At 48.7% G+C, this 27,525-nt stretch overlaps 1 protein-coding gene across 1 annotated transcript in view; it reads right to left on the bottom strand.

The window, feature by feature from the left end:
- The window catches only part of PDLIM1 (PDZ and LIM domain 1), a 46,354-nt gene extending 20,214 nt beyond the window's left edge, over positions 1-26,140 (bottom strand). Inside the window, exons 1-3 of the mRNA XM_075107950.1 lie at positions 25,971-26,140; positions 13,342-13,493; positions 2,666-2,750 (exon numbers count right to left, since the gene is read on the bottom strand). Of these exons, the coding sequence (XP_074964051.1) occupies positions 2,666-2,750; positions 13,342-13,493; positions 25,971-26,066 (333 nt within the window). The 5' untranslated portion in view covers positions 26,067-26,140. The remainder of the gene's footprint in view (positions 1-2,665; positions 2,751-13,341; positions 13,494-25,970) is intronic.
- Between the last annotated feature and the right edge of the window lie 1,385 nt (positions 26,141-27,525).

The following is a 27,525-nucleotide window of genomic DNA, read 5'->3' as shown; positions in this document are numbered from 1 at the left end:
CTAATCACAACTTGTACCAATCCTGTTGGAAAAATGAGATCAGCATCTTTGTGGTAAAATTCATAGCAGTTTGCCACGCTAGTGTATACACGCACAGCGCCTTCTGCACTGTGCTGCTGATAATTTGCAGCAGGCCTGGCTGAAATCGCCAGTGATGCTGCAAAGACGCAGCCCCAGAGTGACTTGGCCGATACTTGCCAAGGCTCTGGCAGGAGCCAGCACGCTTCGCTGGCACCACGCTCCAAGCAGACAGACCTCGCCACAAACCTCTCCTGCTGCAGTCAGCTACTGAAAAAGGAAACGGGTGTGTATTAAAGAAAAATCAAAACCCAAAACAAAAACCCAAACAAACGCACACCTTAAAACTTGGTGTTTGTGACACTTTTCCTTGGCACAGTGAACTAGGATATTAAGCTGGAAGGGTTATGGGAGCTTGTGGTTTGGAGACATGAACCCTACATCTTCCCTGATGCTGCTAAATTCCTCTTATGAACATATGAACAGGCAAGCGGGCAAAGCCCTTTAAAGGAAAGTCCCATGCTCTGAAAAACAGCAAGCGCCACTCACATAGGCCACTTCAAATGTCTTAATTGGCTTCATTTCTTCATTTTAAGGAAGGGAAGAAGAAAGGCAAGATTTCTGTGAGAGCGTGAATGTCCCTTTTACACCAGGAAATAAAGCCCTTCTAGTATCAGCCATCACAAGGGGTCAAAGCCTAATTTTTCAGCAACAGCTGGTTCCTAGTGCAAGATTAAGACAGGGATCACTGCTCAGAGGTAAGATTTGTAACGTGAATCTCTCCACAGTTGGTTTCTTAACAATTCTCCTGCTGAAGTCAGTTACATGTTGGTATCAACAAATGCAGTTGTGCCGCACTTGCAAAGCAGCAGCATAGGGACATCTATGCAATGGCCAGAGCCAGAGGCAGGGCTAGGGCTAAGGTTAGGGTTTAGGAAGGGATGTGCTCCACCTCCAGAATTATTGCTGAATCCTGCACAGTCTGAACGTTGTGATGCCCTTTACTTGGATTTTAGAAAGCAAGACATTACTTGTAAGTCAAAGACTAGAGTTAAGGTTAGTCCCTCTCACCCACATTTCTTACTGAGTTGCAGGAGGCTCCCTGAAACAGTCCAGGGCTGACTTAGAGGCAAACACTCCGGAGGGCAGCTGGTTAAAGGAGAGCAGTTGTTCAGGGTTAAAACTGCCAGAGCAAATGAGTTTAAGTAAGAGGTGGCATCAGTGTTGATCTGTTCAGTCTCCCAGGCTGGGCTGGGGGGTAAAGTGTGGCTAGTGACGGGGGGCTACAGCCGCAGGTTTCTTGCTGTGGCTAACTGAGCCTAGTGAGCTATGTTAAAGTCCTGTCTGGCATGTGCAGTGCCCTGTGTTTAATTCTGGGGCATTCAGCTGAACGCCAGTTAATGGCTGGGTTAGGGACTTGGGCTCCACAATCAGGTCTCCTACTGAATTAAACAACAGTCCTCTGCAGCCCTGCAGCAAAGCCTCAGTGCACACTCTGCCCCTCTCCCCAGCAAGGGATAGCCCCCAGGGCGCAAGGCTTGCAGCAGCACATCTCCAGAGCTCAGGCAGCGGAAGACACAGACCGGGTCTCAGCTCAGCAGTGTCACAGGCAGGTGTCACTGCACGGCCCCCGCCCAAACGGCTCAGTCTCACGCTGTGGCTTGGCTGAGCTAGGACATACCTAGAGAGTGTCGCGTTGTGTTCTCAAGCCAAGCAACACACAGCAGCTTGGCATGAGAGGGAACACGGACAGATCCCAGGCCAAGGTGTGGGCAGACTGTTGCTGCACATGTGCTACTTTAGATTCAGGTCCTTTCCAATCCAAACACACATATTAGCACTTAATCACTTGCAGAGTCAAGCTAGTTTTATCTCATTTTGCTAGAAACACTCTCACGGGATGTGAGCTAGGGTCAGAATCCATGTCACTGCCCAGTGAAAATCCAAAATTGGAGACATGCGACTGATTTTAGCGCAGTTATTGTTGATTTGTGCAGTGCAATCCTCTAAACCTAGCAAAGGCAATAAATATCCTTGCACAGGTCATTGTTATTACCACATTTACTGGACAGAGGCAGCAGACCAATGAAGCAAGGCTGCCAAAAGGTTACAAAACCTCCTAGACAGAGGCTGCAAGATCTGTCCCACAGATGAAAATATAAAAGGCTGGTGTGTTTCTCTTCCACTTTCTTCACAGCTAGACTGCTAGTAAAAGACAAAACAACAAAAATCCCCAACAGAAAACGCTAAGAATGAACCATTTTCCTCCTCGCTTAGCCATGAAAATCAACAGGCTTAGCAACGGTACTGATGATTTATTGAGCCACACCTCTGCAGTGCCTTCTGTGCCCTACAGTAAGTGCGAGCGTGCAGATGACAGGAGACGACGCCTCTGATCCAAGCAGCTTACCCCTGGCAAGGGATCCGACTAGCTCTCCACAGCAGTAGGCTTCCCTCGAGGGAAGGAGCCTGTCTCTGAAGGCTTCCAAGGTCCACGTGGTTTCTAGGAGGTATGGGGCACGCACTATCCCCAGTGCTACCAACGGAGCGACACACGCTCAGCTCCTTGGAGGGTCAGGCCAGAAACCGCTCCAAAGTCGGACAGGAGTAAGTGGGAACAAAAGCATGCAGGCACTCCATCACTTACCTGCGGCTGAGAGGCCAGATTCATCTTATAAGGATGCGTCTTCCCCTCCTCATTTACAAGTGGTGACCAGACTTTTGACTCTGTTCTGCAACACACAGATTTTTAATAGTTAATCTACTTTCATCTGAGTATCATTACTGCCATTAAAAACTTGTAGTTCTTCACCTGAAAACATTTCCCTAGTCTTTTGTACATAGCACTATTCACATCAGGAGAAAGCTAGACAGCCTCATTTTAGGCACATAACTTGGATGACTTAGTTATGCTGTATGAGGTCCTTGGAGAAAGACAGTATCTCAGCAGTGACTGTCCTGGCTTATTCTTTGGGGCTCTGCTGGCAACACAAGCAGCACGGGCTGCAACCCAGGCAGTAGAGTTGGGGGTCACCCAAACAGCAGAAGCTGCAGATGTCCCTTAGATGCAGATCCTGTAATTAAGTGGGACAATTCAGACTGTGTGTTTCAGCTTCTGTGGGTAGCCAGGAAGAGGAACGATTCTTTTCTGTATTGACTATACAGACAATATGTTGCTCTTGAAATTGTGCTGCCTTGGAAAGCTATAAATATTTTTTGGTTTGAGCCTCTGTAATTTTCTTATTTATACAGCGGTGTCCATACTGAACAAACAGAAGCTTTTGGGAATTGGGGGGGGGGGGAGGGGAAGGGTCCAAGGCTGCAATGGGAGTAAGAACCGAGATGACATAACGTATCCAAGAGAAAGTCTGCATAACCTTTGCTCCTCTGTGGTCTGACCCAGTTACTCAGAGAAGCCTGAAACACAAGTCAAGATCTGTGACCAAAACCAACCTCTTTTACCACCATCATTCTGGAGTTTTGCTATGTCCCAAAGAACAACAGACAAACAAGCAGTGAGGAAGAAGTAGAGTGCTTAGATTTGCTTGAGATACTTTACGGGAAACATGCTACCTACATTTGTCAGAGGCACAGACAGTAGTTAGCACCTCAGATGGACTAAACGATGTCACTTTTCCCAAACTTTTTAATAGTAGGGAAGGAGTGACTGCAGTAGTCCTGAATGAAAACTGCTGTTTAACGCTAAACATTGCATAATGCGTCAGCCAGATGGCTGAAAAACTCTTAGGATGAGTTTTGAAAACCATGTCCTGTTTTGACAGGAGCCCTTTGTAGAATACGCAACTGAAGATAGATGTACTTCCCAGATATTTGTGGATCCCAGGGCCAGCTACAATTTAAGTACTTAGTTAGCAAAACAGGAATGCTTCCACTGAGAATTAACTGGATAACTAGAAAGAGACTTTAAATAAAACAGGCTTATAAAACTGACAAGGATAGAGAAACAGGGTATAGAGGTATGCACAATAAATTCAACCTGGTCTATACCATTCCTTTAAAAGCCCTCCAATGTCAGGACATTTTTTCAACAGCCCAAACTTAACTGTGATGCACATGTATATCACAGATGTTTGCTGCATAAATAGTATTTAAAGACTTACACCCAGAGGGTAGCTCAGTGGGAGGAGAACGGGAGGCAGCATTCTCACTCAGGGAAGAGTAGAAATCTTATTGACCTGTCATTGCATCTGCTGCACTCTGGACCTTACACAGAAGAAGCCTAAAGCCTGCTGTGCTGTACCTCCTTTCACAGGAAAGTACAAAAACACAGGTCACAGACATCATCCTTTACAAGTGTTCAGTTACAGCAAACCTTTGACCCCAGGCTATCGCACCCCGCAGGCTCCACTGCAGTGCCGATACCTACAACCTACGTCACCCAAATCGTGGTGCCTGGCAAGGTGGGGCACACACAGACTAGCAAATACAAATGCAACAGCTGCATGGCATCAGATCTATGCCAGGCTGATTATTTTCTTGTCTCAGGAGCTGCTGTTACTGGATACACAATCTACCCCAAGTGAGTATAAAACAACCGTTCCCTCCTTGCTTCTGGCAACCCACACTTTAAGGTGCATGAGGAACCAGTGATTTTATCCAGATTACAGCTATCAAGCCTGGCAGTGTCACAGACATTGCTAGGATGGTTGTAGTTTGCACTTGGAGACTGTGGAAGGAACAACCCATTGACCGATGAAAAGACTTATTTCTTAGAAGTGTTTGGAGATCACGTGTGACCAAATTTCATCTCCTCTGGAAAAACAGGACACAGCAAAGTATATGGAAATCAAATACCCTGCCAGCCCGGCTCTAAGCAAGTGGACATTGGCTAGCCATGAAAGAACAGTTCAGAAAGCATTTAACACTTCAGCTGATTTCTAGCATGAGGCATCCCCATGCCAATTCTCACTGATCTAAGTGCTTCTGAGGCAAAATTTTTGTTTGCAGCAGCTTAATATCATCAGATTTCAGAAGCTCCAACAGGCCTTATTCAGACTGCAAATCTAAGCTTAGAGCAGGCCAATATACAAATAGAGAACAGAAACTTCCTCCCACCCCGGGCACTCGCTTTCGTCCCACTGTCCCTCACTGAGTGCATTTGAGGTGACACAGCACGTTGGTCCTCACTGTAGGGGACGCTGCTGTAGCCAGCTACTGTGGCCAATGGGTTTTTTTTGACCAGATTTTTCTCCCTTATTTATCAGCAAGGCAAAAAGCACGAGTTTGTTTCCCAGTCTGCTGCCATTCTGATCCATCATTGGATATAAATGGAAGCGGCAAGGTCACTCCAGGCTTTACTTACAATCCAGTTTAAGTTATCCAAACAGAAAGGTTAAATAGCCCGCGCGGTCGGCCCTCTAGGCCGGGGAGGATAAAGCTCCCCTTTGTCTTCACGACAGCTGCAGCAAAGCCCTTCGGCCACTCTCAGCAGCCCATTTATGGCCCCAGCAAAGCTGCAAAGAGGAGACAGCTTTGCTCTCCCTGGCTTTGCCCTCCCTGGCTTTGCCTCGCAGGGCTTCCAGGGTGCGTGCCCGTCCTACCGCACCGCCTGCGGAGCCCACAGCCCCCCGGTCATCGCTAGGCTTGCCACGGTCCCAGCTCGCGGCGAGGCTTTCCTGGCTCTGCTCCTGCTGTCACTGCCTGCGCTTTCATGGAAGTGGGGCAAGGGAATGAAAAACAGCACCTAAAAGTTTCTGAAAGGCTGGGAAGTGTGGGCAAAAGGCACAGACAGTAGTGTGGATTGGTTAGACTCATCACGGTTGTATCTCATCTATATGTTTTCACGTCTTATTTCTATGAAGCAGGGAACAGGCATCAGAGTAGATAGCTCAAACCCAGCCTTGGCAAAGGTGCCTTCAGTTCACAGCAGGCTGCTACGGGTAGGGTTGTAGTGGCTTTCTGGGGGATTTTTTTCCAAATTTTGGAGAGAGGACCCCCAGCTACAAAATCACCTCCATGCTTCCCTCGGTAAGGCTGTACCCCTGCCACGGAGCACGGCCACACTAGCAGAGCTGCCAGACCTGCCTCTCCACTGGTGGCGGGGCTAGATGTCCAACAGCCTGCTGGGCAATCACACCCTGTCTTCAGCGAAAGCTAGCAGGCTTCGTCGGCCCCGTAGGATCTCAGAGACTCCTGCTTAAATTGATGAATATTTATTTTAGAATAGAGTTTCTAATGCATATCCTTTCAAATGAGACTCCAGCAGAGAGCAACACTCAAACAGCACAGAAAGAGAAGACAAAACCATGACACTCGAACAAGCCTGGGAAAAAGTGCCAGGCAAATTAATTGCAGGCATGTGGATATACAAACTCTGTCACATTAGCAGTTTACATTTCCATGCTGTTTCCTTACTACAGGAGAGAAAGCTCCCAGGGCCAGGAAATGAGCCACGCATTTGCGGTTTCATCCAGGCAGAAACCAAGACCCAAGATCAGAAAGTAACTTCTCTGATGCCAGTTTGGATGGGGAGGTATTGGAAGGAAAGGGAGGAAGGAAACTCCATGCAAGTTAAGGCAGGAACCTGGAGAGCTATTTATGAAATACAACATTTTTCAAGAAGCTTGGCGTAATGTTTATATTACACCATGTTCACAAAAGCCTAGATTTTGCTATCAATGCTTTGCGTGCGGAGCTGGACCATAGCTTCAAGGGAAAATTTGGAGCTGGAAAATGAGGGTTGTCATGGTTCAGCCTCAGTTGGCAAATAAACACCACTCAACAGCTCGCTCGCTCACTCCCCCCACCCCGTGGGACGGGGGAGAGAATCGGAAGAGCAAAAGAACTTGTGGATTGAGATAAGCACAGTTTAATAATTACAATAAAATAATAATAATAATAATGATTATGATAATAATAACAGTAACGATAATATAAGAAAATGGAAAAGGAAAAAAACAAACACAGGCGATACAGCTGCTCACCACCCGCCGACCGGCGCTGCCGGTCCCTGAGCTGCGATTGCTGCCTCCTTCCCCCGGCCAGTCCCTCCCAGTTAACGTTCTGGGCATGACGTTACATGATATGGAATATCCCTTTGGCCAGTTTGAATCTGCTCTCTCGGCTGTGCCCCCTCCCCTGCCGGCTTCTTGTGCCCCTGGCAGAGCATGGGAAGCTGGAAAAGCCCTTGACTAGTACAAGCCCTACCCAGCAACAGCCAAAACATCTGTGTGTTATCTCAGCATTGTTTTCATGCTAAGTTCAAAGCACAGCACTGTGCCAGCTGCAGTGAAGAAAATTAACTCTATCCCAGCTAAAACCATGACAAGGGTCTAATCTTGTGTGCCAGGAACTGCGTAAATAAGTTGTGTAAAGCAGAGAGGCACATTTACATTCCCATTTCAAACACTGGGATGGACACGACTAAGATATCAAAGTAGCAACTAAACCCACAAAGATAGAAAAGTTCCTGCGCAACACAAAGTTTGCGAGCTAAAAAACAAATGAAAGACCTAAAGAATTCCTCTTTCAACCCTCCCCAGAGTCTTAGACATTTTAGTAATGTTTAGAGACTAACTACAGGAGCTTTCAGACTACCAGAAAGGTACCTTCAGCCTTTTAGCTACAATAGCTGCAAAGCACGTGCCCCTGATTTAAGCACGAGCCGTCGCTCTTAGTAGCCATCCGTTAATGGACATACGATTTCAGCAAGCAAAACTGCACTTGGGCCGCATGCGGCCCATTGCCAACTCAAACAGCAATGCTAGTCACAATTTCCTCACGACAAGAGACCCCAGAGTAATTCCTTCACGCATGGCCCTCTGCTCCTTGCATTTCAGGTGTCTCTTCGTACAACCACGGAAAACAAAAGGGCAACTCTGGCCACACAGAAGCAGCAACAAGAGGTGCATCACAAGCAGTTTCACTGCAGAGCTTTGAAGGCTAAAACACACCCAACTGCTCCGACTCACATTGCTCTTCCACCAGCCAGACACAGAGTTAATTACTCAACTAACAGCCTCACCAAAGAGGTTGTAAAAACATGACAAATGCCAGGCTTGACTTGCCAAAATTACTTGGAACGTGCCAATCATTAGTAAAAGCTTCTGGCATGTACCCAGGAGGTCTGGGGAGCACCACACCAGCCACGGAGAGGTTGTGAGCTGACATGGAGGGCCAGGCAATCTGCATGCCCTTATATAGCTGCAGGCAGAGCATCAGGCTTTTCCCAGGGCCAAAAGAATTATTAGTAAGATGACAGAGCTGGAAAACTCTTGTTGGCAGGGAAGCAAAAAGCAAACCTAAATGAGTCAACAGATTCCACCGACTTCCTAGAACACAAATTCGAGCCTATTGTGGCTTTTTGCAGCTAGTCCCCATGGTTGAGACCTGGGAGCACGTGGAGCAAGAGTGCAACTGAACCTTCCAAATAAAATGCGGATGACATCAAACACATGCTCTCTTTTTCATCATAAGCAGCTACACACGGTCCTTTCTGATAGCATATTTCACATGTGCTGGTAGCAGATCTGACTTCCCTGATCCTAGCACTTTTCAAAGAACAAATACATAGCTTCATTCCTTGGCATCATTTTTAGCATAGTAAAGGACTTTTGCAAACAAAAACATGCGTTAATACAGTATATGATGGCAGCAGAGCTGCAGAAAAGCAGCTTGACATTTGAAGAAAAGGACAGTAGCAGCAGAACAAGAGATTACATGTTTGAAATCCCTTTTCACAAATATTCTTCTTTTATTTACCACCCACACAACCTGCCTCCAGGCATAGAGGCAAGGGCAGGCTCTCTGTAGGAACACTTCTTTTTTGTTAAAAACCCCGATAAATACACACTTTACCTTTGAGTGTTTCATGGCTATGTATGAGCACAGCTCTACCACCCATTTGATGACTACAACCGCAGGCAAAGAGCCATTTGGTTCAGAAACAATTTTCACCCATGGTGCAATGAGCATTTGCCTGGTTTTGTACATAACATACAGTGAACATTTGCCTGCTTTTGTGCATCTGCAGCTACAGCTACACAGACTTGTGTGCAAATTCATCATGAGCATTCCCAGCGGCAGCAGCGATGCCTTGATCTTTTGGCTGTCGGGTGAATTTTGTGGTAGGAGAACTTGTTTCTCTTCAGCCTTCACTTCTCTGAGTACTCTTTGTCAGAGCAAGTGTCTTTCCCAAAACACAAAGTTTCCAAAGGAAGCTGATAACTTTCTCCAGTCTGTTGGACTTGTCTCGCTGCTTACCCCCATTAAAGAAAATCAGAGGTGTGCTTGGGAGGGGCGCAGCCTGGTGGGAGGCGTTACTCGTCCCTAGACTGTCAGTGCTGTGATGTACACACACTAGTTTAGGGGGGCATGGGGAGGGGGAGGGAAGAGCAGATCTTCTCGGAGGCTCAAGATCCAAAACTTCCTTTTTCCTGTGAACGGGAGAGGCTTAAAACTCCACCTGTGAAATTTCTCAATTTCGCAACCAGGTGGTTTTGAGTTGACCAAAGTCCACGGTCTGCTGTAGCGTCAGTCCTTCTGCGCATACCATACAAAACCACGGTGCTAAGCTTCATTTTACACCGCTGAAGGCAATAACGGAACCTTTACTTTGGTTTCTTGGGCACTACATTTCTAAAAGCACTCTCTAGCCTGAAACAAAAAGCAAAATGAATGGACAAACACAGGCTCAGAAGAGTGGTGAGCTGCTAGACACACTACATTCAGCAGGAATTTGGTGTATTCGCCAACATTGTTAAACATCCATTTTCGAGGCAGAAAACAGACGTTTCCAACTCTGTTCACATGTCAAAGACCAAAGCACCTGGCAGTGCCGCTTAGAAAAGCGTTTTCAGAGAAAGCAATTTGTGGCTGGTTTTAAATCCTAGAAAATGAACAGATTTGCACCTTCGGGTGAAAAAGCAGACGAGGCGTGTTTTCTTCAGCTAGTAATTTGATCCATTTTTAACAGTGACATGTGTTAGACTAGATTTCCTGCCTACAGTCTGATCCGAAATATTTTTGGACTGTTACCATCGTTAAGGAAAATACCAAAACAGGAAACATTGGAATGCTGTTGATATTCACAATCAAGTACACAGTGCAAACAGCATTTCCTTTACCAGAAGTGTTTAAGTCCTTTCAGTTCTCTACATTTACGCTTATCTTAAATAATTGTTAGTACAGCCAACCATGAAGACATTTTAACTGCTCAGCTACCATTAGAAGAGAAGAAGGTTGCATAGATGAAAACCACACACGTATATAGTTTGTTTTGGTCCGCAGAAGAGCACAAGCTGAAACACTCTCCCAGCCTGCAGCTGCTTGCAGCTTCAGGGCTTTCTGCAGCAGAGATTCTGCCATGGTACATAACACCCTGTATAGATTTGTCTTCCATTCATTCATCCTGTCTCCTCTTGAACCCATGTGCACTTTTAGCATTCACAGCACAGTCACAAACGAAGTCTCCACTGTCACAAAGTGTTGACGCTTTGGTGGAACTGAAATGTCTGATGTGACCTCAGACCCATGTCTGTAAAATCACTCCTGGCACGACCCTGCCGCCACCCTGAACGCAGGTCAGAGGGCATTTTGCACATGAAATCATTTAAATGAGTAGTCATTTAAAATTCACCAGGTATTAAATGAAAAATCACTACAGATTTATGCTTTCACAAGACACGTCTGTGACGGTGAGCAGAAAAGGAAGACTAGACTCCCACTCCAGAACAGCTGCTGCGGCTGGGCACACCCTCAGCACTGCCTGTATGTGATGCCCCAGCCTGCGGAGCTGCTGCCCTCTCAGACCACTTGTCCATGCCAGCACGATTACTTTGTACAACTGATTCAGCCAACAAGCTATGACTGGCGAGCACGGTGACCAGGCCCAAGAGCTGGTGGTGCTGAAGTGCAAATGGTATACTTGCCTTTTTATACTCCGCCAACTATTTACAGAGCCACTTCAACACCGAAAAAGCTTCCAGCTCTGACCCAATTGTATTGTCAGCCTTCCTGACTGACTATAAGGTCAAGCCTCACCGACAGAGTTTGGCCCACCATGGTTCAGGAAGCCCAGGCCACACCACTTGGCCAGGTGGCACTCATTTTCCGCCTTGATAGTAATGCTCTTCCCTTCATGGAGGAGGGCTGACCACTGACCCATAGTCTGCCGTCCTCACCCATTTCCCCTACTCTAAGTTGAACAGGAAGATGAAACATGGGCTCCAACTGATACAAAATGCCTTCTCTGTAATCCCTCAAGGCTTCCTCTCAAGATCTACCATTTTAAGGTCTTGGCCTTAAACTGCAAAGTAACGAAGGGCTCCAGCCTCAGCAACAAAGACTACACTACTTTTCTGACCACTGAGTCCAACTGCATTTGGGACAACACAGTTATGGGGGCCCAGAAGGAGACAACTGGATGCTAGGGATAAAATATTCTCAACCCAGTACAACCAGGAAAGACCACATGATAGGCACGACTGTCTTTTGGCATTAAGAGTATCATATGCCGTACCATATTCCCCGATACAAACATATCTCTAGCAGCTACCAAATCTCCAAACAAGTAAGCAATTCTTCCCTAAGCAGAACTTCACTCCCAAAGAAGGAAGAGGACCAAAGACTTGAAGTCCCCTAGAATCATCTAAAATGGATGTTACATAGAGCAATGGGTAGCAATATCAAACCTTAAAGTGGATAAGTAGTTAGATCACTGCTTTTCACTTGCGGTCTTGACACTCTTGGCCATTTTGTCAGCAGTACTCATTGACCAGTACAGCAGCAGAAGCATCCAACACATGCTTATGCTACCCCTTGAAAGGGGGTCTTGAAAAAGAGTTGGGCTGTGCTAACTCAAAGCCCCTGCATGGCTGGGGCACATCCAGCTACAAATATCATCCTGGGCAGCTTCCACATGAAAGGCAGATGAAAAATGCATGGGGTAGTTATAAAGCTAACGACTTTGTAATTAACATTAGCAAACACATTTTACAGACTCAATGATCTGTAAGAGTGAGCTTGCCCGCAGGCTGAAGGAGCCTTGCCTCCCCTCCTCCCTCCCAGCCAGAACCACATGGCACTGGTTTGCTAAGTCAAGCAGCCAGATATTTTGGAGGGGAAACGGAGCACTCCTTTGCAGAAAGATTACAGCCTGCCAAGTTACAGGCCAGTATGAGAAATTCTGGGGCTAACAGGCTGCTGCAATGCTTACCACCCATTCACACTGCCTGCACTGTGCTCCATTCTTCCCTCTGTGATCTTCCTCAGTGAATTGTCAGGCGTTTTTTGGCCAAGACCCATCACTTCTTCCTGAACTGGGAAATGCCTGTTGATCTCCCGGTATTATCCAAGCTACAGTAAAAATCACAGAAAAGTCCCGAACAACTAACTACTGTGTCATTTAAGGCATGCTTTTGCACTCCTTCTGAAAGCACTTCCCCTGCATCTGCCATGAAGCTGATGTACGATTGCTCCGGGGGAAGGCGGCTGTAGGAAAAACTCACTCCAGAGCAACCAGAAATGCCATGATGTGCCTACCATCTGACTTCAGGAAGTGTTGGCATCCATGGCTGCAATTCAAACCAAGAAGGCAGCTAAACTTCCAGCACCCCAAAAAAATAGACTCCAGTACTTTTAAGCAGCAATGGGTCAGTGCAAAGCAGACCCTTGCCTTCTCAGGCTCCATTTCTTCTCTGTACAAAGATAGCCCAAGAACAAAGCACAGCTGGGGCAAGGAACGAAGCTGTCCATTGCTTTGCAGCTCGAGACAGTGGGAAGGCTGAAGCTCTACACTGATGACACAGACTGTGGCTCAGCTGTTGCCTTCCTTTATTTTTTTTCCAGACTCATGAGACAGTGATGCCTGAGAGGCACTTTGATTTAGTCAGGGTTGTCACTGTTTAGCACTGTCAGTGCTGTTTGATCAAGAGGCTCCAAAATGTACAACATTTCCGAGTCTGTGTATGGCAAAAACTAGGCAACTAATAGCTTGGACAACACACAACCATATATTTTAACTGCTAAATTAGTGCAACAGGAAGAAAGGGCATCTCTGTACCTCCTCTGCTATGAGTGAAGTTTTCATAAGACCTGTCTTTGATTTCTTGCTGTCAGGAGCCACAGAATAATTTCTCACTGGGAAAGTTGTTTCCATTAGGTCAAAGTGCAGCAAATGCAAGCAGCATTAGGATTAAAGGCTGAAATGTAGTTCCCTCTTGCAATCTAGCACCTGTCCAGACAAAGCACTACAAGGTCAAACTAACCAAACCAACCAGAGAAATCTGCTGTCAAACCAAAACATAGCTAACTGCCCACCCCACATCCCTCCCTCTCCCCATCTCGTCTCATTCAGCGAGGTACCTGCTGACTGTCAGAGTTAGTTCATCTGTGCAACCCTTGATTTTGTTCTGTGCCTCAAGGTGCGTCATGTCATCTGTGTTCACTCCATCAATGGCTACGATCTGGTCTCCTATACACAAGTTGGCTATTGCAGCTTTGCTACCTGGAGTCACCTAAGAGAAAACAAAAAGAATGAATGGACTTTCCAGGGAGCAGCTTTCCATAGCAACATTTGAAATACAGTTGGAGCACTTAAGACTTCTCTTGCTGGTACCTGGAAGCAAAGAGGTGAAAACTAATTAAAGTAAATTCCTAGCAGAAAGCTATCTGGATCTGGGCCTCTTGGATACTCTCAGTATTAAAGTTAGGGACAGAATTCTCTTTTGGCACCCACAGATGGAAGCTTGGGGGACACAACAGGTAAATAACAGAAATGGTACTTTCACTCAAGGCAACTGGCTTCATGCTAGAGAGCAAGAACATACAGAAAGCAACTCTGTTCTTTGCTGGACGGAGAAGTACTTTCCATAACAGAAGGTGCTGAAGACAGCCAAGAAGCCTGAGCCTTTTAAAACATGTGACAGAAAAGAGTATCAGAGTCATTGCAATACAGTCAACACCAATCACAAACACCTTCCTCTGCATCACGATCTCATTTGCTTCATTCCTTGGAAGAAAGGTTTGGGCTCAAGATTTTTGATTATTTCTTTAGTTTTAATCTGTTCTAGCCCAGGAACAGCTGCAACAGACTCTCACTGACTTTTGTGAGAACAATCCCAAGGCAGTGTTTGACCTAACAAGCAGACTGGGAGGGAGACAAGCATCAGAAAATTCACCTTTCAATCACAACCTGACCATACTTCCTGAAAAAGTGGAAGCATCATCCCCAGCCTGACCACAGCTCACCGTGATACAGTCTGCTACACACACGTCCCTTCCCTCTCCATGCGTGGTGCTTTCATTCCCAGATACACCTCTGCTCTTCTGAAGAGGTGTTGTGTTCTGCCTGAGAAATGACTGACGGGAAAGAGCTCAGGTAATTTCACTGAGATCCCAGACTGAAGACACTACAGAGCAATGCCACCAGTAAAAAAAAAAAAAGAAGGTCCCAGCTAAAACTTGGCATTTTCAAGCTAATCAGCTAAGCCGCTCATTCATTTTTCCCCCTACTTCTGCTGAAGAGGTGTCCTCTTAACAAGAGACATCTCTTTGGGCCAAAATTATTGCCTGGGAGGAGGGTGAAGAATGTCACATTTGCTTGGGGCTTTGCAAATACTATGTAAGATTTTGTGCAGTTTTAATGACTTTGTGGAACAGGCATAACAATTACTGTGGGCTTTCATCAATTATTTAATAGGCAGAGGAAATGAGCAGGGTGGACTGCTCCCAGACATGAGTACAGATTAAAACATGCCCTGCAGCTGGGACACACCTTGTTCATGAGTCCATTGCAACTGGTATTCATTCTACACATTCATGATAGGTTTCAGCATGCTGGGAAGCAGCTGAGCAAACACAGCAGAGCTGTCAGACATAAACATTGTTTACAAGATTTAGAGAGTCCTCCTAATGTGGGATTGGATGGCAAATCATTCCCCCTAGGGAAACGTTCACCTCCTAGAGGTGTCACACATTAGCCGCAATCACTGCTTTCTCGCGGCCAAAACTGAGGCTGTTCTGCACATCTCCTCACAGCTCTAGTGGGATATTCTCCCTAACCAGAAGGAAAACAGCAAGATGCCTTTCTTTCTTCTTCTCTCTACTACGACAGTATTTAATGGAAAAGGGGAGGACACAGATGTGTATCGCTGATGTCCGGGTTGGCCAAGGTACTCAACATTAACCCAAAGACCTTCAGATGAGTCAACCAACTAGTGCTTGTCTACCTGCTCATCACTTTAATGCTGTAAGCAGTCTACAAACTGACAGAGGAAGTGCTAATGAAAAGACCAGACAAGCCACCAGATGGATAGAGAAAATCTGCTTTAAATGTAAATATCATTGCCTCCCAAGCTCCAGCTTGCAAGACCACCAAGTGCAGCCTGCTGCTGCTCCACTGCACCCGTTGCCGTGAGAGTGCCTTCATGTAAACCTGTGGCAGGGACAGCTATCAGCCATGAAGAAATCTCGAGTACTGAAGTGGCCCACAGACACCCCCCCCAGATTAGGGAGCTGCTGCTTCAGAAACCACAAGACAGATCCCTGAAGACATCATTACACCAGAGGGAGCCCACAGGAGACACGTTGTGGGTCCTCTTGTGGTCACTGGGCCTTAACAAAATCACTTGGTTTCTCAGTGCCCATTACCAAAGAAGGGAGAGGGGCACATTACTCACCCCTGTGAGGAGCACCAAGCTCAGCACACTATTACTTTGATTAATTTTCAATCAGACAAGACTGCCAACAGGTCAAGAATAGTGGTGGATTAACACCGCCACTGGAACACTTCTGGAGGCCCAGCTGTACAGCTTGCATTTAAAGACTGATAATCAACACAACATGTGGCAGGCTGCTAGAAATAATCCCATACCACAAGGAGCAGCTGAGCTGGAGCAGCCAGGGACACTGAAATACTGAAGCCTCCTGAAGAAACCCAAGAGCCACCAGGATGAGAGCGGGGCAGGCACGTCTCAGCGCTTCGCCAGCGCTTGCAGTGTCACATTCCCCTTCTGTGTCCACTCCAGAGGAATTTGAAATTTGAGTGCTTTTCTCCATCAGATAAGAGCCACTGGTAGCACAAGGGTGATTACATCCACTCAGGTGCTGTACAAACCTCTCCCTTAAGAGGAAGCCACAAGGGTGCATGGTAATGAAGACAGTAAGTGAATTTGCCAAAAGGACACGTTTTGAAATCCAGTTTCTTAAGTTCTGGAAATAACTTGCCCTGAAATGCAACCCTCCACAAACCACTCCCCTACCACATCCAGCTTGCGCTCGCTGCCAGGATCGCTCATAGCAAACATGTCTGCACAAGGGCATGGTACCGCAGGGAATCCACCCCCCATCCTTGTCGGATGATTAATAGCTACAAATAACATTCCCTTCCCCCCTTGCAGTAAGATCTGGGCTTAGCTCAGTACTGTCAATGCTGCTTTTAAGATTTGCTCACCTGCCAGTTAAGTCAGGAAAGCAAAAGGAGTTTCTGTTATTAAGTGAGGAGCAGAGAGCTACCACTGGGAAGATCTTTTCCTGCTTTTATTTTTGTCACATCCCTCCCCGGTTCATGGGGAGCAGCGGGGGCAGGTGTGTGGCTGGGGAGGGCAGGCAGAGGCACTAAGAGCACTGACAGCTACTACCCAGCTTATACAACCCAGCCGAAAGGACTCCAAAAAGGAACAAAAGCTTTCAAGCTCACAGGCATACAGTAAATATTGCACTGCCTGAAACTGCTTTGGTCCTGCTCTCCTCTCAGATGACTTAAGGCTTTGCACCAGCCTCTTTCCTTTCCTTCCCCTATTAACCAAGCAGGAGCCGAGGGGATAGCAGGCAGTGCCTTGCATACCTTGCACAGGCGGGTGGCCCAGTAAGGGGCAGATCCAGCCACACTTCTCACCTTCCCATGCAGGGCTGAAAGACACCACAAGGAACAAAACCTGCAAACACAGCTTTGCACAAGTGTTGTGCAAAGGCATAGCCTCTTGCCTCCTTCAAAAGAGCTCCCTGACTGGCTTTGGTTCCCCCCACTGGGGCCAAGCAGCCTCTGGCAGAGAGGACACGGGCAGCATCACAGGGCCCCAGGAGCCCCCCAGATCCAGGGACACTATCGTCAGGTGACTAAAGCTCTGCACACCTTGTGGCATCATGCCCAAGGGCTTCCTTTAGAAAGGAGCCTAGTCCTACCCCGTGGCGGTTGCTTCCAGGCGATTGTGTAACACTTTGCCTTTAGGTCCTTTCACTGTTGAACCGACAACGAATGCTGAGACAGGCTGAGCAGCACTGCTTCATACTGTATCCAAAGTAGATACCTGTGGTGATGCTCTGTTTGGCTGGCATCTCTGTGTAAGAAATCTGGGCTACTACAGAAATAATCTAGACACTTATAACCAGACACATCAAACTAGGTCCCTGAGACCAGCTCAGACACATTTGCCAGTATATAGAAGAAAGAAATAATCCCTATAATCCGTGGGTTTGATAGTGCGCTCTATACTCATGCAACGCTCAGTGTAGTAGACAACAGGGTAGACCAGTTTCAGGCTTGGACCCTTCTTTCTAAACAGTTCTCACAAATTCAGGGTTGTTATGGATAGAAGAAAAATGTACACTATTTTCTTATACTACAAAGTGAAGCTTTGTGTACATATGCACATGTGCGCGTGCACAGACACACGTATATAAAGCTCTGCAATCATGGAAAGGGTAGAAAAATTATCTGCCCCCTCACCTTCCCCGCACACACACTTTGGGCTCCACCTTGCCAATACCACCGGGACTCTGCAAAGTTCAGATTTCTTTCTCCCAGGTCGTTTGCCTGCTATCATTCCCTTGTACCAGTGGCCAGGCAGCAAACAAAGGACACTACTAGGAGACATCAAGTCTTCGGCTAGCCTTTGGGCAAGTGCATTTACAATATAAAACAAAACGCTTTCATTTAGTGGAGGGAACGAGACATATTTGGCTATTTACCCAGCTCCCAGGCCCTCTTTATAAAACCTCTGTCTGTCCCAGAGCTACCCAAACACAACCACATTTTACATTTGATGCAGTGGCTTCATCCATGCAACCCAACAAGCTCTGCAGTCCCTGGACAGGGATATACCATGCCTTTCTTCCTTCTGCAGGCGAGGATCCAGGAGGCGACAATGGGGATATTAAGGGAAGCTGCTGCCCACAGCAAATGAGAGGGAGGAAGGGTGGGAAGCATTTCTATGAAAAGCAGCATAACGCAGCTCCGTGTGAGTCAAGATAAATGGGTGGGTCTAAAATTAATTCAGTTCTTTCTGGCCTTCTCCCCCCATTCATTCAGCCACACTACTTGCTCACGCCATCAGCGCTTCACACTTTCTCACAGCCCCTACAGCCTCCGGCACCATCCATCGCTCCACACCTAGTCACACATCGCAAGGAACGATGAAGAGATAAGAAATGAGAAAATTAAAATTAACATCAGCCAAGAAAGAGATCTGGATAAACAGCACCTAAGCTTGAGAGGAAAACCCAGCTGCATTTTTACTGGACAGAACAGACAGGCAGCAACATCCTTCTAAGGCCATCAGCGACAACTAGACATCTCTGATATTCAGTTTAATCCTCCCCACCCACACACACTGCTGATTTACCATGAGTAATGTCCTCAGCCCTGGAGTACTATGCTAAGCAGCCACAGTTTCTCCCAGCAAAAGCATGCAGCTGGGTCAGCAGAGATCAGAGGCTATGAGAAAATTCAGGCACGCACGTTCCCCTCTTTAGGGGAAGGGGATTGACAGGCCAGTTCCTTACAAGCAACTCCATGAGACTTTCCTCCCAAGTTGCTGCCGCTCCCTGCGGAGTTACGGTCCAGCACCGCCAGAGCCCAAAGCTCACCAGCCACTGCGTGCTAGCCTAGGCCACGCCATCACTGCAGAGAGGAAGGGGGAAGGGGACATGCCTCTCACTGGGGAAACCCCTGAGCACCTGCCCACCCCAGCAGGGCTGGGACTCCCACTGCACAAGCCCCTCTGGCAGCCCAGCTCCCCCTCACCCTCCTGCCTATTTCTGATGGTCAGAAGAGGATCATTAACACAGAAAAAGCCTTAGACACAGCACAGAGAGGGCTGACCTCAGGAAGGCGGTGTAAGAAGACATAAGCAAGATGATTTGCTCAGACAGATGTACAATCGGTGGTCAAGGAGACATTCAGCCCCATGACTTGTTTTGCAATATGCCTCCCATGAAAAAAAAAGATTCCTTACAAGACCTCAAAAAACATTACATAGAGCTGCTCATCAGCTGAGCCTTTTGTGATGGTGTATTTCATCCTCTAAATAAAACATGTCCAGTAATCAGCAACCATCTAAGATACTGTGTCACTGTCCTGAGCAACATCAACTGTTTATGCAGTTAAGACCTCCTTTAATTTCCCTGTTTATACTAAAAAAAAAAAACAACCACAAATAAATTTGCTGGAGTTATTTTGATGCTGCACCCTCCAAACCCAAAGCATTTTACGAGCCAAATATATCTCTTGACAGACAAAGCGATTTTTGTGGGTGACCGGTACCAGGCAGCTTGCAACCACACATAACTTGACACCTGGGAACAAGCAGATCAGGGAACAAAAAGGACTCTCTTTCTCCTGAGAAGTCCAGCATTTACCTTGGTCAGTTTAAGTTCTGGGGCTTAAAGCTCTCGTGAAGGACTAGGGCTGGTACATCCCCTCCTGACGTGGGGATCTCTAGGCTCTTTGGAGAACTCATCAAGAACAAGGTAAGCCAGATACAGCCCACCAGATTATGCTGGACTCAAAGAAGAGGGACAGAGAAAAGGGTACTCCAAAATTTGCTGACATTAAGCTACCATATAACCCATGGCAAATTGGTCTGAAAGGGTGAACTGCGCAAAATACAACGCTGTCTCCTAGGAGAGGCAAGTTACTGCTCCTGCACATAACTCTGTCAGAAGATGTTTGATTAGCACCCTAATTCTTTTAAATTTTTTTTCTAAAGATAAAACTGCCCCCCAGACTCAGGAAACAGTGCTGGAAAAGATCAAGCCTGTCTGTGCCCCAAAGCACTCTGTCTTTACGGCAAGAAAATTCTGCTGCTTTCCCCTTGCTACAATTAAGGATGATTTCTTCTCATCCAACCACCAGCAGCCAGGTACATCAGCAAAGTCCTTTCCTGTCATGAACAGCTGTCTGTACCTTTGAAGCACAGGCTTGTCCAGCCCCAGCGGGGCCTGAGAAGCCGGCAGGGTTCACATCGACTTCAAAGTCTGTAGGGGTACGTTGCTAGGGATGTGAACCTGTGCTCTCCAACCCCCCATGCTCAGACAGACAAGACAGAACTCCTTCCAGCAGCAGATGCACAAGGCATCGTGCCATCCTCTGGACATCAACCCAGGTATTTCTGGAGGGCCAGAATCTCTTGGCCGGTGACCCTAACGACCCGCATCCCACAGGCGCTGGTCGGCTGTTGCTGGCGTGGCGTGGCGTGGCATGGCAGGGCTGGTGCTGCCGCAGTCCCCGCCCTGCCCGGCAGCGTGAAAGAAAACATTGGTGCAGGAAACAAAGCCACGTTCACCTTCCTATAAACCCCAGCACCTTTCCCCAGCTGGCTCCCTCTGCGAGGCCAGCCTCAGAACAAGAGCCAAGCGTAACGCCAGCATATTCGCCGTTACAGGCACAGGTGTGCACAGCAGGCACCAGCCAAGGCTCCCCGGGCTGAGGAGCAAAGCCAGCTCAACCCTAAATCCTGTCACATCCACCATGCCCCGTGTTTCCTTTGGCAGAGCGGGAGGCATCCCCATCGTCTGGGCGCGGAAGCTTCCCCGTCCGGTGCGGGTTCTCCCTGTGCTTCAGGCTGCGGCCGCAGGTTATTTTCCTTCCTTTCCATCCAGGGGAGATGCTGCAGCCTGGCTCCAGAGGTGGGCCCTTGTGCCACGCAGCTGAGCCCTGGCACCCCAGAGGGAGGACAGTCTCCACGTGGCTGCTGCCACGCTCGTCCCATTGAGCCGCTCGGCTCCCACAAGAGGTCCTGTTAGCGAGGTGTCCCACACCACTGGGGCTTTCTCTCACTGGTGGCTCTGGGATACCTTTGCTCAGCTGCTTCCTAGCAGGGCAGCTGGATGAAAGCAGGGGTAATGACGTCATCCAGTACCAAAGTCAAAGCCAAAGTCTTTTCACACCACGGCATTCAGTCCTGTGCCTTATTTTGGACTATCAAGCCCAGTTTTATCACCGAATCAAGACTTAAGTTAATAGATCTGGCTCAGGGGGCCGCGCTTAAAAACAACAAAAAACACCAAAAAAAACCCCAAACAAACAAACCACCCCAAGCCCAGGAATACCTCATAATCTTCCAGTTCTGTACTTGCTATAAATCCTGAGCTTTTAAAATACCATTAATAGAGAAAACAGACTAACCAGGGATGAATTCGCATTACTGTGGTTGAAATCAGCAACAGGCACAATGTTGAGATTTCATTTTTTAAATATATTTGCAGAACTGGACTGTCTAGAAACTGCTTTTTCATTGGGAAAATGCTCGGTTTCATAACAAAATGTAGCTACAGAAGTACACCAGCTTTGGCCTCTTTCATACACTTTGCCAGACACCCCTCCTTAATGGGGCTGGGGGCTCCTGACATGAGGAAACATAAAGCAAAACTCCCCTCTGCCTGTATTTTGGGTCAGATGTTCAAGATCAACACATCACTAGCACAAACCACAAAAATACTCTCAAGGACAAGGTTTAGTGGACAGTTCCCTGTATATATTCAACTGGAAACAGAAATCCCCCATGTTTATCAAAATCAAACGCAACCAAACAGGAAACAGCTCATGTTACCTGAGGGATGGAGGGGGTTGGGGTCTATTAACCGCTCTGCTTTTCAGCCAGCTCCACTTCATGGGGCTCTGAGCAACCTGATCTAGTTGAAGATGTCCCTGCTCACTGCAGGGGGGTAGGACTAGATGACCTGGGGGTCCTGGTGGGGGGAAGCTCAGCATGAGCAAACAGTGGCTGCTGTGGCCAAGAGCGAACAGTGGCTGCTGTGGCCAAGAAGGCCAACGGGATGCTGGGTTGCATCAAAAAGGGCATCACCAGCAGAGATAAAGAAGTCATTACCCCCGCTCTACTCAGCGCTTGTCAGGCCACACCTGGAGTACTGTGTACGTTTCTGGTCCCCCTATAGAAAAAGGATGTGGACAGGCTGGAAGGGGTTCAGAGAAGGGCCACCAAGACGATCAAAGGACTGGGAAGCTGCCATATGAGGACAGGCTGGGAGAGCTGGGTTTGTTCAGCCTTGAGAAAAGGAGGCTCAGAGGGGATCTCATCCCCATGTACCAGTACTTAAGGGGCAGCTACAAAGAAGATGGGAGACTCCCTTTTTACACAGAGTCCCATGGAGAGGACAAGGAGGGATGGGCACAAGTTGCTCTTGGGGAGATTCCGGTTGGACACGAGAGGGAAGTTTTTCACAGTGAGGACAGTCACTGTTGGAATAATCTCCCCAGGGAAGTGGTTGACTCAGCCACATTGGACACCTTCAAGAGTCGTCTGGACAGGGTGCTGGGCCATCTTGTCTAGACTGCGCTCTTCCTAGAAAGGTTGGACTAGATGATCCCTGAGGTCCCTTCCAACCTGGGATTTTGTGATTCTATGACCTCTAAAGGTCCCTTCCAACCCAAATCATTCTATGGTTCATTGGTTTGTCCCCTCATGCAAGACGTTGCTTGCTTCCTCCACCAATCCCACAGCGATTTGCCTAGGAACTGCCCTGTGCACCAGGCAGCTCCACAGACACTATTACCCTGCAGCGTGTCCATCCACAGCTCAGAAACTATTTGGGAAAAGCTCTACCCCACTGACTCATGGCATGGTATCATCCAAAGGGTGATAGAGACAAGGGTCCTTCCTACTCTTGTTGGGCAATCCAGCAGGCTTTGGTCTAGGGTTCATTACACTGATCAACCTAAGTTCTTTTCTGAACAAAGACTGTAATAAAGTGTCCACCATAACCCTACAGGTTTTTTTTTTAAACATAAATCAGAAACATCTGTGAAGCACCCCTCCAGAAGAGACTGGGGACTCCACAAGAAAGCCTCATATGCAGCAGTTGTGAAATCCCCACGCTCAGCTCTCACTGGGAAAACTGGTCCAACATGACCAAGAAACCAGAAGTGTTCACATCAGAAGATGCTCGTGATGTATTTCAGCCCGAAGCAGTTTTGAACACATAGTTCAAGTGGAAAGCGGGGTAGGGCAGCAACAAAAGACAAGAGTACCTGTGGAAATACCATAATCTTTCATCTGCTGCTCTCCTCAGGCACAAGTGGCCATTGGTGCCATGCAGCCACTGCCAGCCAGAAGCTCTCAGCCAGGCTGCTCTGCTGACTCCCACATTCATGGCACTAGTGCTCCTCATCCTTCTTGGACCCGGGATTGCAGTGCCAAACTCCAGTGACTCCCCTGGGGAACGAGCTGCCTTGGCAACTGGAACGCTGCTGCCTCCCACCAGCATGACTGGGATCAACCCCTCCCTACATCAGAGGGGAGCTTGAGAAGCCAAAAGGCACTAGGAAGGAGCTGAGGTACAATGGTGATGAGGGCCATAAATACCACAAACAAGCCCAAGGGCTCACCACGAGAACGACATTGCCAGAAACCAAATCTGAGCTCCTGGTAGGCAATGCAGGCTGAATTTAGGCACCTTGGTTCCAAGAGAGCTGTGAGACACCCTGTTCAGGTCCATGACTGGATGGATGTCTCTCTCCTGGCATCCCACCATGCCAGCACATGCCTGGAGCAGCAGGATGACCCCATCAGTGGGACAGGCAGCCCTGGATGAGGCACAGCCAGGCTCCTCTGGCCACTCGGGAGGGCACTCATCTCCCACGCAGCACACCCAAATTGCCACGTTCTCAGCTGGCAGTGGCAGGATGCTGCTGCTCCCAGTGCAATCACGATGCGTGCCTGGCCCAGGGCAGGCAGCCCAGCCCCGTGCACCACTAACAGCACTCCCTGCAAGCACAGCTGTGCCACAGACCTACAACGTATATGCTGCAGCACAAAGCAAACACGTAACAGTGATGGGGAGAGACAGCCGCATCCTCCCCGCTCCCAGGGCGGATGCTCTCATCACAGGCTACAGCCTCCCTACACTCTCATTCCCCTCAGATAGCCCCCACACACACCCCTTGGTGGGACCAAGGCCCTCATAACCCATGGCTGATGCCAGTCCTCCAGCCAGAGCTCAATGACAGAGCTTGCCCCATCCTGTGAGGAGAGGAGGGCTCCATACCCAAAAAGCTCTCTTGTCAGAGCACAGGTGCCAAATGCAATAAGCAAGAAGAAAAATGAAGTTATAGCCCTGTAAAGTCATCACACAAGCAGGATAAGACTCTTTAAACCAGAACCGGATCTTTTCTTACATGGTGAAGGGGGCACTTGCTGAGACCTTTGTTCCTGAGCCAAAGGGAACAAGCCCACAAGTCTTAGGAGCGAACCACAGGAAAGATTAATGGCTTGAAGTCTTGGAGGGGAAATTAAAAATGTCAGAGGGCCCACAAGAGAAAGCCGTGATAAGAGCTGCCAATTGTCAGCATTTACGTCACCACCACCAGAGAGACTATTTCACTTCATGTTAGTCTTCAGGGTCACAGTTTCTCATGAGGTGGCTATTTTTGCCACTTTGCTGATCTATGTCCCTTGGTATGTACCCATAAGCACTCACAAAGGTGACCAAGAAGGGGTAAGTGCAATTAAATAGGACTTCAGACATACTTCTGCCTGAGAGCCTTTTGCTGGAAGGAAATGGCAACAATTACCATAACAATGAAGTAAATATCACTTCCTCTATGCTAAAGCTGCTTTCATGTCCAAAAAATGCTTTAGAAGAATGAGGCATTATTACTGTAATTGAACAAGATTACACAGAAAATTAATAACTTTCCCTCCCTCTGTGGTTTGACAGCACTCGCCAGCTCTGCTGGTCCCAGAGCCAGCAGCCTCTCCCCCGGCACCCGGGGTTCTTCAGGCAGCAGGACCCCGTGGCAGCAGACCACGGAGCAGGAGGTATTTAGAAAAAAAATCACAAGTTTCACCATCCTGTTCTTCTTTAAGGGCGGTTCTCAGAAGTTCACGTTCTTGCACGTCCCACTTCCCACAGCCCTTCCTTACCTGGGGCTCACAGGGACGCAACGCCGTGCAAAGCCATGAAAGGCCAGGGCGTCTGGGGCTTACCGACCCCGCGCAGGAAGAGGGGGCTCGCACGCCCTTGCCCTTGGCCGGGCCCCGCGAGGAGCAGCCCGGCAGGCGGCAGCGGGGCGGCAACACCTGCGCGCCGCGACGCGCGGGCGGGGGGCGCCGGCGGCGGGAACGCCAGGTAGCCCCGAACCCTGCCGCCGGACAGGTAATGCTGGGGCAGAGCAGGGCAAATGAAGCTGCACCGCTAAAACTGTTTGGACGTGAAACTTTGTCATTTCCTAACTAATTTTTCTTTAAAGTGGGCGTAAGAAGGGCTTACAACAGAAACGGGCAGAGACACTTACAGGTCAATACGGCTTCTATAAACAAAGGCTTTTCTTTTAACTGCACATGGCAAGCAATAGCAGGGGAGCGTTCACCACCACCTCAGTGCCACCGCTTCCCATAGGACGGGCTGCAAAACCCAGATTATGGGCTGGCAGGAGCAGAGGGGATTCCCTCCGCCTGCGGGAAGGAATTTGCTACGGACGAACTGAGGAGGGAGGGTCGGTAAGAAGCAAAGACCCCGGTCAAAGCCAGGTTAAGGGGCTGCGTGGGCCACCACGGCTTTTTCTCCATAAACATTAAACAAAAATTAAACGGGGCAAGGAAAAGAAAAGAAACCCCCGCCCCGGCTCTGTCACCCACCCTGCCTCTGAGCCATCAGCCACCTGCCAGACCCAGCCTCCCCCGGCCCCGCCGAGCCCCTCCCAGGCGGCCCCGGCCCCGGCCCCGGCCCCGGCCCCGGCCCCGGCCCCGCCGTACCCGGGAGATGGTGAGGGGCTGCTCGAAGTCCCGGCCGCCAACTAGGCGGAAGCCCCAGGGCCCGGGGCCCGACAGTACGATGCGGTGCGTCCCCATGTGCGCGGCTACACCTCGCGGGACGCCCGGCAGCGCCGCCGCCTGCAGCGGCCCGCCCCGCCCTCGCCCCGCGGCTCCCGCCCCCGCCCCGCCCCCGCCCCGCCCCCGCCCCGCCCCAGCAGGACCCGCCCGCGGGCAGGCGGCAGGGCCGCCGCCGAGGAAACGCGCCAAGGCCGCCGCGGTGTGGCATCCCTCGGGCAAGTCCGGCTCGTCCTGTTCCAACCTGCTGCGGTGTTAACTCTGAAACCTAATGGAGGCGATGGAAATAAGTGGCTTTGTGTGCTGTCTCCCAGCTGGGCGCTGATGAGTAAGGGTAGAGCCTGAGAAGGGTATTAGCTTTCCCCTAATTTAGCTCTGATTTGTCACTTGTTTATAAAGTTTTATCTCTAGCCCCTTAGAGGTTGGTACCACCAGCGAAAGCAGGGATTCCTCTACACAGGCTTTTCAGCCAACCTCCTTAGCTGTGATTCAGGAAAAATAATAGCTCCACTTGCATGTTAAGCCCCCACTGATCTAAAAATGGGCAGGTGGGAGGGGCTGGTTACAGCAACCATGCTGGCATTTACAAACTGAGTGCAAGCGTTGCTTCTTATTTTGTAAATAAATACAGCACGGGCAATGCAGAACATCAGTGAGCCGCAGCCCAAGGCTGCAGCTGAAGCTGGGGTTCAGCTACAGGCAGGGAGTGTGGAGCAGTCAGCAAGCGGGGCTGAGGTGGATCACCCAGGTGCAGGCCCTGCAAGACAGCCACAAACGATCCTGTCACAAGGCACACCCTTGCCTCTGCAATCCCTTCTGGGCTTCCTCCCTTTTCCTGGATTAATCTGTCATCTCACGGGTTATTTCCTTCCGAGGTACGTGCGTCTGGACTATTAATTTCATCTCTGTCAGGGAGCAGTTCTTCCGCCTCATTGGTGCACATCTCCTGGCGGTGATGCAAATGACACTGAGCGCTCCTTCCCCCTGAGGCGGGGGGATGCCCAGAGGCCTGTGACGCACCGCCAGGTCCTCTTCCTTTCTCTGCACATCCAGCTTCTGCAGTCACAAAAGCATCTCTAGCTTGTTCCTTACCAAGTATATTAGGATAGAGAGTAACATCAATAAATAGTGAGGTTTAATAGCTCTTTAATACCTCTTTCTCCCCTCCCCGGCCGCAGCATTGTAAAGCAAGGGCTAGCGATGCCAATGACTGCACCAAAGCAGTGGTCAGGCTGCCCTTTTGCTTTTTATAGAAGGTAACCTGCGAAACAGAAAAATGGGCTTGTGTCCGTGTGCTTTCTAAAGGTGTGTAAAATAGCTTGAGGCTTTTGCCGTCCTGTTAGTTTGGTTTTAGGATTGGTTGTTTACAGTTTAACTTCATAAAATCATTGCAAATGCAGCCGCGACATGTATCTGTCTGCTTGGCTATCAGGTCACATCATCACAAGTTTGAATCTGTTACCCGATTTTGGCTCCATCT

The sequence above is a fragment of the Phalacrocorax aristotelis genome, chromosome 12, assembly GCF_949628215.1.
Source record: "Phalacrocorax aristotelis chromosome 12, bGulAri2.1, whole genome shotgun sequence".
Classification (NCBI taxonomy): Eukaryota; Metazoa; Chordata; class Aves; order Suliformes; family Phalacrocoracidae; genus Phalacrocorax; species Phalacrocorax aristotelis.
This window is presented reverse-complemented; position numbering and strand designations above follow the sequence as displayed.